This window comes from Mytilus galloprovincialis, chromosome 13, assembly GCF_965363235.1.
Source record: "Mytilus galloprovincialis chromosome 13, xbMytGall1.hap1.1, whole genome shotgun sequence".
NCBI classification, from domain to species: Eukaryota; Metazoa; Mollusca; class Bivalvia; order Mytilida; family Mytilidae; genus Mytilus; species Mytilus galloprovincialis.
This window is the reverse complement of record NC_134850.1, coordinates 35803263-35817930: the sequence shown is the minus strand read 5'-3', so window position 1 is coordinate 35817930 and position 14668 is coordinate 35803263. Positions and strand designations below refer to the sequence as shown.

The window sequence follows — 14668 nt, the reverse complement described above, 5'->3', positions numbered from 1 at the left end:
TCAGAGCAGAAGAAAATTATGAAACGATTCAATATAGCTTATTGTGCAGTTCTATCTATATATCGACAAGACAATTCTTTTTTATTCAAAGAAAAACAAAAAAGTCAATGAAGATCGTTACAGGTGAAATTACCTCAAGTTGGGTTGAATTTAAGGTAACGTACGTCATACACGAATATCTTTTACGTTTTATACCTATAATGTTCATGTTTTTGAATCGGAACAATAAATTTCAATAGAGGTCAAGAATATTGAAATGATCGTTTGTGTATTTCATGGTTTAAAAACCTTCATAATAGGTAAGTTAAAAAGTAAATTGCAACCAAACTATTAGCAATCTATTTTAATATCATTCAAACAAATTATCTTCGGATTCTTGTTTATCGTAGTGAGTGAACATTTCAATCATGAGGTTTTGTGAACTAGCAGTAATTTATATAACGTTTATCAGTAATATACAATTCAGCCTCACTGCCTCACATTCGTCCGTAACCTTGCTGTACGACCGATTGACTACATACAATTACAGTTATATCAGACCAGAATCAGATCTTAATACAGCAACAACAGTTGGGTTCAAGTTCTTTCTTGTGAACCTTCAAGATCTAGATGACAACAACAGCAAATTTTCTGTAACAGGGTTTTTTGAAATAAATTGGAGGGACAATAATTTAACATGGGATCCAACATATTATGATAACACAGATTCAATCCGTATTCCGTCGGGATACATGTGGAAACCTCATCTGCTTATTGGAAACCCCTATGCAGATGCTATTGTGATATCCTTACAGCAATCTACAATCCGTGTTTACTCTGACGGTTCAGCGTACTGGTACCCTGCCGATAGTTACCAGATGTCTTGTGATGCTGATGTGTCTTATTTTCCATTTGATTCTCAGACATGTGAGATCTGGCTGTTACCATGGGATCACGGTGCAAGTGAAATAAATGTGACCCTGACACAAACCACAGTAGATTTGTCTTCCTACAACCCAAATCCAACGTGGGATTATGTTTCGTCAAACGTGTATACACAAAGTAGTTCAAACGGTGTCCATTTTACCATGAAATTCAAAAGAAGACCTACATTTTTTATGATTAACATTATATTTCCGATTATTCTACTTGGAGTGTTGAATGTGTTTGTGTTCGTGTTACCTGCTGACTCTGGAGAACGTGTCGGATTCAGTATAACACTCTTGCTGTCAATTGCCGTTTTTATGACAATCATAGCAGATTCACTGCCTAATACGTCTTCTCCAAGACTATCATCAGTGGTCGTTAAATTGAGTGTTGACCTAATAATCAGTGCGTTAATGATGGTTTGCACGATCTTGGGACTAATTCTTCATCATCGAACTGATAATGTTCCTGCAACAAGATTCTGGAAGTGTTTTGTTAGGTTTCGGCAATGTTTCTTGGATTGTAGAATGTCTAAAACGAATGCTGTACATGCCGAAAAAAACAAAATCCCCAATGGAATAGCACTTACGGATTTTGCAAATAAAACTGACGAGAATACATATGGTAAAGATGAAAAACAAGATGTTGTCACATGGAAAGACATAAGAGTATTCTTAGATAAATGTTTGATTGTCTTATTTAGCAGTATTTTGATCATAGCGAATATTGGATTCTTTATGGATATCGTTGCTGGTATCAATTAGGTTCCTCGCTTTCGTTATTACTAAGTTAATAAAATATATATTTTACTTTTGTTCGTACTAAATATGCAATGGTTACACTATTGTTGTAGCTGTCTTTGGTGATTTATTAATTAAACTTTTACAAACACACCAATTCTCACGAGGGACAAGTTCATAAGAGAAATGATTTAGTTTAAATAAATCTGAACTATTAACAACTGTCATACAAGTGGGAGTTTTAGCTATAAAACCAGGTTCGACCCATTCTTTTTTTTTTCGGTAAATGATTGTACCAAGTTTGGAATATAATAGTTGTTTTACAGACGGATAGTCGGAAGTTGTTTTTTTTTACTTCCCCATAATGGGATGTAGCTTGGAGGTCAGTACTTTTGTAAGTAATTTTTAAATGTAATTCATAAAATGGAATGATAGGAATTCTAAGCTTTGTTCTCGCCTCTTTGTCAATATAATGGAATTTGATGCGACTGTCGTACAAGTGAGAGGTTTAGCGCTTAAAACCTGGTTCAATCCACCAATTTCTAAAATGCCTGTACCAAGTCAAGAATATGGCAGTTGTTGTCCATTCGTTTGAGGTGTTTTGTCATTTGCTTTTGCCATTTGATAAGATTAGGGATTTTCCTTTTTGAATTTTTTTCGGAGTTCAGTATTTTTGGGATTTTACTTTTTACAGTACAGAATGGGTGTATCATATTGCTATGTATCATTTAATGTCTATGGTACATCAGACAACAACAACGATTCCTTAGAAGATCGAAATACTAACAACATACAAGTAATTAAAAACAAAGATAGTCTGACTTGTAACAGTCATTATGTGATGAAGTTTACATGTGGAACAGGATCTGCTTACCCTTCCGGAGAACATGAGATGATCACCCCTAGTTTTTGTTGGGGTTCGTTTTGCTTATTCTTTAGTTTTCTATGTTGTGTCATGTGTTCTATTGTTTGTTTGTTTAAATAAACTAACAACGCCATGGATAAAAGCGAAAAAGACAAACAGACAAATAATAGTACACAAGAAACAACATAGAAAATAAGAAGTAATTGTAACAGGATGCTGTTACGAAGTCTCCCAAACAAAGCTCCCATAACTCGACATTCATATGGTCCCATGTTCATTTGATTTGATTTTTTTGTCCCATACAAGAATATATATGGCTTACGAGTAGGGATCTCCACCATTTACAAGTATTCAAACAGGAGAGGGTGGTGATGATCCCAGGGAATTTACCTACATTTCATTTGATTTGTTTTATTGTCCTCTACAAGAATATATATGGTTTAAGGGTGGGGATCTGGACCGTTTACAAGATAATAGCACATTCTCAAATTGAACGGGGTGGGGCGAACCCCAGGAACTTCCCTTTAATTTCATTTGATTAGCTTTATTGTCCCATGCAAGAATATATATAGGGAATGGGGATGTTGACCGTTTACAAGTTATCAAACAAGAGGGGTGGGGTGACCCCCTAGGGACTTCCCTCTTATTTCATTTCATTTGTTTTATTGTCCCCTACAAGAATAAATATGGTTTAGGAGTGGGGATGTTGACCGTTTACAAGTTTTCAAACAAGAGGGGGTAGGTAGATCCCCTCCCGACTTCCCTTTTATTTCATTTCATTTGTTTTATTGTCCCCTACAAGAATATATATGGTTTAGGGGTGGGGATCTGGACCGTTTAAAAGATAATAGTACATTCTCAAATTGAACGGGGTGGGCCGGGTAACCCCCAGGGATTTCCATTTAATTTCATGTGATTTGTTTTATTGTCCCATACAAGAATATATATGGTTTAGGGGTGGGGATGTTGACCGTTTACAAGTTTTCAAACAAGAAGGGGTGGGTGACCCCTTAGGGACTTCCCTTTTATTTCATTTCATTTGTTTTATTGTCCCCTACAAGAATATATATGGTTTAGGGGTGGGGATCTGGACCGTTTACAAGATAATAGCACATTCTCAAATTGAACGGGGTGGGGATGACCCTGGGGACCTCCCTTTAATTTCATTTGATTTGTTTCATCGTCCCATTCAAGAATATATATGGTTTAGGGGTGGGGATCTGGAGCGTTTTCAAGATATAAGCATATTCTCAAATTGAAGGGGGTGGGGATGAACTCCCAGTGACTCCCCTAATACTCCATGTGATTTGTTTTATTGTCCTATAATCATTTCTGAAGACTGCATGTGTCTATCACTTACAATTTTCAAGTTAAATTCATTTGAAAATTTTAGAAAATAAAATCCCATAGGGTTTTATAGTAAACCCCTTCCTCCTTTCTACCCCCCAAAATACCCCTTAATAGACCCCCATTGCCAGGCGAGCGGCATCCATTTTGAAATTTCCAAAGTTAAAGAGCGCATCTACAGATGTCTATCAACATTGTTGTAAAAAATTTCATCAATTTTGGAGCATTTTGAAATTTTTGAATTTTGTGTTGTTTCCATGGAAACGGCGGCCATTTTGGAAATTCCAAAGTCGAATACCAACTCTTAATGTGCCACTTAACATGTCTGTCAGTTTTCAGAGAGTTTTTTGAGCAATTTTGAAATTTTTGGACATTTTTGCTGTTTCCATGGTAACGATGACCATTTCCAAAATTCCAAAGACACCTACCACATTGGCACATAATAAAGAACATACCATAAAAGTTTCAATGGTTGGATATACTATATTAACAGTTTAAATACTACTTTAAGATTTTCGCCATAGGGTTTAATGCTAAACATATTTAGTTTCCATGGCAATATAGTAGTTCCAAAGATTTCCAAAATCATCTCAAACCTGTATATGGTGGACACCTACAATATATAAAAATTTGATGATTTTCAGTTCAGGAATGTTCAAATTATTCACCAAAAACCCAAAACATATTTTTTACATTTATTCTGTTTCATAGTAACGGCGGCCATCTTGCACATACCAAAGTCTGCAGCACAACTTCACATGGTGTTCCACATTATGGTATAATTCCATCAACATTGGTCATGTCAATTCCGAGAAATAGCGTGGACAAAAAGTGTGGAAGAATAAAAATAAGAAAAAAAGAAACGTAGAATAACAATATGTCACCCCAACTCCGTTGAGGGTGCCATAATAATAAAAATAAGAAGAACTGATCAAAAACAATAAGTCTCTAAACTTTGTTTGGGAGACTTAACTAAAGACTGAGCGACACGAACCCCTCCAAAAAAATGGGAGTGATCTTAGGTACTCCGGAAGGGTAAGCAGCTGTAAGAAATAATGGCTTAATTCAATTGATACCGCGAACATTAAAAAGAACACAGAAAAGACATTGCGCATACTAGTAGTTTTATATACAATAAAATATTTAAAGAACAATCAACAATATCAGGTGATTAAAAAGGTCTGGTCGATTATTGTTCGTCTTTCGTTTGTAATGTCTTTGTCCCTTTTCTGTTGTTTGACTATTTATATTACCTCTTGGTATCACCCTACCATCGCGCGTTGATGTTTGACAGCACCTTAACTTTAGCGTGTGCAAAAACAGCAATATATAAAAAAAAACATTTTTATCAAAAGATCGTGTGGCTTGTTCTTTAAGAATCTAATTGTGTGTACTTTGTACAATGTCTTCTCTATATTTTGTATACACTATAATTATAGAATCTATCCTGAACCAATTACCAGGCTCAACATTAATCTACAACATTGAACTGGAACGGTGAAAAAGCTTTCAAAGATTGTTGTTATTAGGATTCAACCCTAAGATTTTATCGCCTAATTGTTTTGTAATTTATCATATATTTGTCAACCAGTTAAAGTAAATGCTTTTCCTCTCCCATGATAAATAAACCACATACATTTTTGAAAATTGTCTATAGATAAACTATCAAGGAAATTATTGACAAATTAGGTCCTTTTTCAGTTTATTCTTCATTTAAGGTATTTTTTTCTCATCATAGTCTGCAAGAGAGAGGAAACAATACCAAAGGGATATTCAAAATCGTTAGTCGAAAACAAACTAAGAATATCATGGCTAAACGTCAAAGACACAAACAATACACAAAACACAACATAGAAAAAAAACTAAGTAACACAAACCAAACCCTACCACAATCTGGATTTAGCTTGTGCTACGGAAGGATAAACAAATCCTGCTCCACATGTGACACTCGTAGTTTTTCTCTTATAAGTACAAACTTCGTGATTTCTCTTGCTATGAAGGTCACATTTGAGGAAAAGGGAACGGGATTGTGGTTACAAATCATTGGAATGTATCCGTCGTTATCTGTAAAACAGATTTTTCATAACGTGCAACAATTTTTTAATGGCGTCCGTTAAAATTTCGAAAGGCGGATTCAGCTAATTCACTTAAAACTCTTGTTTCAATGTTTTTTGTTGTAAGCAAAAATATATTTCAAGGAAATCATGATATGAAATTTAAGCTCTGACATATCGTATCAATTCCGTCCGTCGCTTTTATATATTTTGTGTGGTGTTGGTTACTGTACAAAAGCGTTTCAGACAAACTGGTCCATCTTATCATTTTTATTTACGTAATCGTTGATATACTTGATTTGTTTTATTGGTGGGTGGGGTGGGAGGTGGGGGTAGGTTTGGTCATCCGATCATTGAGTGATAATTGAGATAATTAGTTCAGTACTAATGTTTGAATTGTATAAGCATTGGTTTTTTTTATTCAGTAATGAACATAGTTGATATACGTATTCAACATTTTAAAGAACATTTTACTATTAACAATAACCAAAGTAAACCCATTTCGCGTATCAAACATAAATTAAAAGAACAAGCCAAGGAATTTGTTTTGTCCCTGCCGATAAAGCTGCAATTAATATTATAATTGTTTGACGTAAATTTTACATTGAGGTTCTACAAAAAGAAATCACCAATTCATCAACATTCCAACTGACTCCATTTTCAGAAAACGACATTTGTAACAAACATAAACTTTTAGCTACCGCTTTACAAGCAGAACCAAAAACAATTAAAGTCCCAACTATGTATTGGCTTCCAAAGCTACACAAAACACCTTACAAATATAGATGTATTTTGTCTTCAAGCCATTGTTCCGCTACTAAATTATCTATTCTTCTTACAAGTACACTTGGTACAATCAAAAACCTGATATGAATTGTTCAAATAAGGCCTTCGAAAACAGTGAAATTAATTACTTTTGGAGTATCAAAAACTCGTTGGAAGTACTTGATAAATTGCATGCTTATATTGGTGATTTTGATTCTGTTCAAAGTTTTGATTTTTCTACCCTATTACCACATTGCCTCACATTCTCATTAAGAAAAGATTCACACACCTAATTAAATTGGCATTTAAAAAGTCAGAATGTGAATATATATGTTCAAACTCTTTTAGGTAATTTTTAGTAGCAATAAACAAATAAACTATGTCAATTGGACATGCTTTGATACTATATCTGCCCTTGAATTTTTACTAGATAACATTTATGTTCGCTTTGGATATTCCGTATATATTGAGGTTATCGGAATTTCAATGGGGACTAACTGTGCACCATTTATTGCGGACCTGTTTTTGTATTTCTATGAGTTACAATTTATGACAAAAATCAGCAAAGACCCATCGAAACAACATCTGATACACAATTTTAATAATACTTTTAGAAATTTGGTTGATATTTTGGCTCTCAATAATGACGACTTCAGTATGTATTCTAAAAAAATGTATTCTGTTGAACACTTATAGGGTCTTTGCATCGGAACTAAACAAATTCATTTAAAAACCAGTTGTTGGCATGACGCGGCTTATGTTCTTCTCATATATGTTATGATGGTATGATACTAAACCCCTCACGGGAAGGATTGTGCCTGATGTTCATATGATGAAGACATAATCTTTCAATCAGTTTAATTGAAGTATGGAGCTGGCATGTCAATTAACTACTAGTAGTCTGGTGTTATTTATGTATTATTGTCATTTTGTTTATTTTCTTTGGTTATATCTTCTGATATCAGACTCGGACTTCTCTTGAACTGACTTTTAATGTGCGTATTGTTATGCGTTTACTTTTCCAGATTGGCTAGAGGTATAGGGGGAGGGTTAAGATCTCATAAACATGTTTAACCCCGCCGCATTTTTGCGCCTGTCCCAAGTCAGGAGCCTCTGGCTTTTGTTAGTCTTGTATTATTTTTGATTTTAGTTTCTTGTGTACAATTTGGAGTTTAGTATGTCGTTCATTATCACTGAACTAGTATATGTATTTGTTAAGGGCCAGCTGAAGGACGCCTCCGGGTGCGGGAATTTCTCGCTGCATTGAAGACCTGTTGGTGATCTTCTGCTGTTGTCTTCCCTATGGTCGGGTTGTTGTCTCTTTGACACATTCCCCATTTTCATTCACAATTTTATTGATACTAGTTTTTAGCTCTTTACACAAGTATATACAATAAAGAAAACCGGTAATAAGGTCAACTACAACAAGCCTCTTTTTAATAATATTTTTTGTTTGGATTTTAAATTTTGATATATGAGTGCATTTGATTGAAACAAATTATTTGGGAATAGTCAATATTAGTACGGTTCAAAACAGTTGAATAAGAAATAGAATACGTTTATTTATGTAACGTATAACAAAGAACTTAAATCAAGTGGTGTTTAAAATTTTTATTTAAAATATTTAAATGTTCAGTGTAAAAGTCAACTTTTTCATATCTATTTTCCACAATTAAAAATGAAGAATTATTCACTGATTTTTTCATGGGTAATTTTTGGAACGATTAATACTGTATATACGGCGTCATTTGCAAACGTAGTTTCACTTCGAATAGATTCTTGAATAATGTATAAGATCGGGCTGATATTGATACAAAAAGAGGGGCGAAAGATACCAGAGGAACAGTCAAACTCATAAATCGAAAATAAACTGACAACGCCATGGCTAAAAGCGAAAAAGACAAACAGACAAATAAAAGTCCACAAGAAACAACACAGAAAACGAAATACTGAGCAACACGAAAACCACCAAAAAATGGGGGGGGGGGATCTTAGGTACTCCGGAAGGGTAAGAAGCTGTAAGGGGAAAAAAAAGAAATGATGGCTTGATACCGCAAACATGAAAAGGAACACAGAAAAGACATTGCGCATACTAGTAGTACTATATACAATAAAATAGTTAAAGAACAATCAACAATATCAGGTGATTAAAAAGGTCTGGTCGATTATTGTTCGTCTTTCGTTTGTACTGTCTTTGTCCTTTTTCTATTGTTTGACTATTTATATTACCTCTTGGTATCACCATACCATCGCGCAATGATGTTTGTGCTTCCCCTTAACTTTAGTGGTGTGCAAAAACAGCAATATATAAAAAAACCCCATTTTAATCAAAAGATCGTGTGGCTTGTTCTTTAAGAATCTAATTGTGTGTACTTTGTGCAATGTCTTCTCTATATTTTGTATACACTATAATTATAGAATCTATCCTGAACCAATTACCAGGCTCAACATTAATCTACAACATTGAACTGGAACGGTGAAAAAGCTTTCAAAGATTGTTATTAGGATTCAACCCTAAGATTTTATCGCCTAATTGTTTTGTAATTTTTCTTATATTTGTCAACCAGTTAAAGTAAATGCTTTTCCTCTTCCATGATAAATAAACCACATACATTTTTGAAAATTGTCTATAGATAAACTATCAAGGAAATTATTGAGAACTTAGGTCCTTTTTTCAGTTTATTCTTCATTTAAGGTATTTTTTTTCTCATCATAGTCTGCAAGAAAGAGGAAACAATACCAAAAGGATATTCAAACTCGTTAGTCGAAAACAAACTAAGAATGTCATGGCTAAACGTCGAAGACACAAACAATAATTAGTACACAAAACACAATATAGAAAAAAACTAAGTAACACAAACCAAACCCTACCACAATCCGGATTTCTCTTGTGCTACGGAAGGATAAACAAATCCTGCTCCACATGTGACACTCGTAGTTTTGCTCTTATAACATGTATACGTACAAACCTAGTGATTACTCTTGTTAGGAAGGTCACATTTGAGAAAAAGGGAACGGGATTGTGGTTACAAATCATTGGAATGTATCCGTCGTTATCTGTAAAACAGATTTTTCATAATTTTTTTAATGACGTCCGTTAGATTTCGAAAGGTTAGCTCAACTTATTCACTTGAAACTCTTGTTTAAATAGGTTTTGTTGTAATCAAAAATATAGTTCAAGGAAATCATGATAGGAAATGTAAGCTCTGGAAAATCGTATCAATTCCGTCCTTTGCTTATAATTTTTCTTATGGCGTTCCTATAATGTTGGTTATGTAAAAAAAAAGCGTTTCAGACATACTGATAAAGCTTATCATCTTTATTAAACTTTAATTTTTAATATATTTTGATTTTCTTTTTTGATTTTTTTTGAGGTGGGGTGGGGATGGGGGGTGGGTTGGTCATCCGATCATTGAGTGTTAATAATAAACCGAGTTCAGTTATAATGTTGGAATTGTGAAAGCATTGATACTAGTTTTTATCTCTTTACATAAGCATTGGATTTTAAATTTTGATATATGAGTGCATTTAATAGAAACTTTTCTTGGGATATAGTCAATATAAGTACGGTTCAAAACAGTTGAATAAGAAAGATAATACGTATACATATTAAGTATAACAAAGAACCATAATCACGTGGTATTTAATATTTCTATTTTAAAAACATTAATGTTCAGTGTTAAAGTAAATATCTTGATATCTATACTCCACAATTAAAAATGAAGTATTATTCACTGATTTTCTTATTGATTATCTTTGGAACAATACATCCTGGATATACGGCGTCATTTGCAAACGTGGTTTCACTTTATGACGATCTTGTAAGCAGAAGTTACAGATATATCCGTCCGGAAACAGACCTAAATACGGCAACATCTGTTGGATTCAAATTCTATCTCACAAACCTTCAAGATTTAGATGAAAATACAGGACTATTTTCTGTCGCAGGATTTTTTAATATCAACTGGAGAGATAATAATCTTGTTTGGAATCGGAATTTGTACGGGGGTGGTGATATACATATGCATATGCCCACAAAACACATATGGACCCCACATCTTATTTTAGGAAATCCGTACAAAGAAGGAGTTGTTATTTCTTTGGAAGAGTCAACGGTATCTCTTTATGAAAATGGCGATGCTACCTGGAGTCCAGCAGACAGTTTTCAGATGGCATGTGACGCCGACGTATCTTATTATCCCTTTGATTCTCAGACATGTGAGATGATGGTGCTACCGTGGCAATATGACGCAAATGAAATTCGTATACTTATACAATCTTACACAGTTGACACAACCTACTACAGTGAGAACCCACAATGGGATTATGTTTCCTCTACGTTATATAATGGAAGCAGTGTCAATGCCTTGTATATTTCGATGACTTTCAAAAGAAAACCAACATTTTTCATGATCAATGTAATATTTCCAATCATTCTACTTGGAATTTTGAACATTTTTGTGTTTGCTCTGCCGGCCGATTCAGGGGAGCGTGTTGGTTTTAGTATAACCCTTTTATTGTCTATTGCCGTTTTTATGACGATCGTTTCTGATTCGTTACCATCGACATCATCACCACGATTATCGTCAGTAGGAATAAAACTCGTCGCCGATTTGACCATAAGTTCGCTGATTGTTGTTTGCACGATTTTAGGTCTTGTCATTCACCATAGAGATGACGCAAAGCCAGTCACATCGATGTGGCGACGTCTTGTTAACACATCAAAGAAATGTCGGCCCTGTAAAAAGCGTCAAAACAATGGGATTCAAGTCGGACATGCAGAAGGCGTCAAGGAAACAGAAAAACTCGGTATTCCTAATGATGATAAGGATGACGTTTCTTGGAAAGATGTCAGTAGATTTTTGGACAAATGTTTTATTGTAATATTCAGTGTCGTTTTATTCCTTGCTAACCTCAGTTTCTTTATGGACATCGTTGCTGGGGTAAACTGATCAAATCTACAGTACAATTGTGATATGAAGCTAATATCAATTATAGAGTAAGCGAACGTCATAAATAAATTATGAAGAGACATAAAATGAATATGTTAAAAGGAGAAGGAAAGGAATAGTTTGGTCTCATTCAAGCCTCAATATTTGTCAAAGATTAGTTATTGTGATAAACCACAAAAAAAAAACACCTTATATTTAAAAAAAAATGAAAAAAAAACAATCTTTCTCTTTTGAAATATCAAAAAGTTTTATTTATTATGCTTTATTAACACAAGGAATAAGTTCAAATGTTGATTTAATCTTTTGAAATGTTCACTAATAAAATACCGTTATAATTTCTTGTAACCTTCTTGACTTTCATCTTGAAAACATCTTATATATACGTTCAGGCATTTCACATCCAATCTTTTATGGTAATATTCTTTTCAAAGCACAAAAATGTCAGTATTAACCTCAAAAACTTACAAAACCTTTAAACAGACTTATAGTAACGATACTGTTGTCAGGTCATTTAAGATTGCATATTTTGGCTTTAATATTGATTCACTTATAGGGTTTTTGCATCGGAACAAAACACATTTATTTATTAAAATACAGTTGTTGGCATGACACGGGTTATGTTCTTCTCATATATTTTATGATAGTATGACACTAAACCCCTAACGGGAGGGATTGTGCCTGATATTCATATGATGAAGACATAATCTTTCAATCAGTTGAATTGAGGTCTGGAGCTGGCATGTCAGTTAACTGCTAGTTGTCTGTTGTTATTTATGTATTATTGTCATTTTGTTTTTTTTCTTTTGTTACATCTTCTGACATCAGACTCGGACTTCTCTTGAACTGAATTTTAATGTGCGTATTGTTATGCGTTTACTTTTTTGCATTAGCTAGAGGTATAGGCGGAGGGTTGAGATCTCATAAACATGTTTAACCTCGCCGCAATTTTGCGCCTGTCCCAAGTTAGGAGCCTCTGGCTTTTGTTAGTCTTTGTTATATGATTTTTAATTTTAGTTTCTTGTGTATAATTCGGAGTTTAGTATGACGTCCATTATCACTGAACTAGTATACATATTTTCAAGGGGCCAGCTGAAGGACGCCTCCGGGTGCGAGAGTTTCTCGCTACATTGAAGACCCATTGGTGGCCTTCGGCTGTTGTCTGTACTATTGTCGGGTTGTTGTCACTTTGACACATTCCCCATTTCCTTTCCCAATTTTATGATAAGAGATAATTTATCATGTTTAGAGAAACTGTACACAACAAAAAGAATCAGCAGCTTGAGATTCACAAATAACTTAAGTCATAAGATCGAAATCGTAATTCGAGTCCTTATAGGAGTAATTACCCTTACATGCTGATTTCCGTTGTACTCATTTCGTTGGTTTTATCTCATTCCTCGAATCATTTGATAGATAGACTGACATTTTGAACAGAAACACTGGATCTTCAAATAAGTCGAAAAATTAAAATCCCTGGAGATGAATATTAAAGTTTGTTTTTTTCACTTTTTTTCTGATATCTTTGGGAAAAAATGTCAGGAAAAATAATCAGATTTTTGCCCACACAGGTTCTATTCAACTTGCATATTCCTAATCGCTGGCATAAATTTTAGGCAAATTTAAGCAGCAATAAGCGATCATTCAGAGCAATACAAGTACAGAATGCTGACATACCGAGACCAAAGGCAAATCAGATTGTTTGAAAAAACTAGGAAAAAGAGAATGATACATCTGTTCTTAGAAAATTGCATCAATGTCAATTGATGATTGAATATGTTTGAAATGAAACGAATAGTACAAATTCTTGTTCATGCGTACATGTATTTATGGCGTGTTAAACGTTGCAACTTTCACAAAAAATAAAATGTATGTTTTGATTTTTTTTAAATACATATACGACAATTAACATAATCAAACATATTTTCAACCTTCTTGTAACTGAAAACCTCTTTTTTTTTTTATCAGCCATAAGATTTAATGTAACTTTATAAGATAATTCAATTGTATAGCTCGATATAAGCAATACATGAAATTTTTTTCAGGTTTAATTTTTTGGTCAGGTGTTTTAACATATTGTAACATTAAAAGGTCTGTCTTATGGTCGTTGTCAAAATATTTACTCTGTTTATTAGCAACATATCACGATGGACAAACAAAATGTCGTCAAATACTGTTCAAAATATGTTTTTAAATAAAGAATGGCACTTATTTATTTGGAAAGCATGAATAGAAACAAATTTGTACTGATTAACAAAATGGTTTAACTGTTGAAAAAATTAAGAAAGGGTTTCAAAATATTGTTTTTGTTTCTTACTTTGGATCCTTGAAAGATCTAACATCTGTTATACAAATAAGTGTGCATTAACACTTTTTATTGAATTGTGATTACCCTTGGTTGTTCATTTGTCACAGTGATAGGAATTTAAAGAATACCTTAGACCAGTGAATTAAATTTAATATCGGAAGTTGCTATTGTTCGGTCTCGGTCCGTACCTCGGACATGTAAGAAATGAAAATTAATGATTAAACAAAATGCATAATATTAAGGACCGATGTCCGTGTGATGTAGGCAAAATAAAGACGAACACAAGTAATGAAAAAAAAAAACATTATATAATTCGAGGGGAAGCTAAAAAACCGAGGAACAATCTATAATCGAAGATGCAGAATTGTTTATATTTTTATGATAAGATCATTTAAGTATTGCTCTACAGTTCGACATAAAGATAGTTATCCTTAAAATCATTTCATTATTGTCCAATACAGGAGTGTCACATAGAAAGGTCGAAAATAACAAATAGGTAAAAGGTTACATATATAAGTTACACATGTAGCAATTTTAGTGCATTAAATGCGTAAGTTTATCCGTTAATGACGTGCTTTATATCTAACAAATGCCACTTGGAAGTAGCATTTTAATGAAACAGACAGTTCAAACATTATCTAACACTTACAAGAGACTATCCAAAACGATTGCATAACTGATGATTCGTTCCAGTTCTGTAAGCATTAAACATTCAGAAACATGTCATAACAGTG

At 33.7% G+C, this 14668-nt stretch overlaps 1 protein-coding gene across 1 annotated transcript; it reads left to right on the top strand.

The window, feature by feature from the left end:
• Positions 1-337: 337 nt before the first annotated feature.
• Positions 338-1715, top strand: LOC143056061 (neuronal acetylcholine receptor subunit alpha-6-like). Its single transcript, XM_076229138.1, has one exon. The coding sequence runs from the start codon at positions 408-410 to the stop codon at positions 1668-1670; it is 1263 nt and encodes a 420-aa protein (XP_076085253.1). The 5' UTR covers positions 338-407; the 3' UTR covers positions 1671-1715.
• Positions 1716-14668: the final 12953 nt, after the last annotated feature.

Coding starts and splice junctions, on each gene's coding strand:
- LOC143056061 (XM_076229138.1), top strand. CDS start 408: ATGAGGTTTTGTGAACTAGCAGTAATTTATATAACGTTTATCAGTAAT.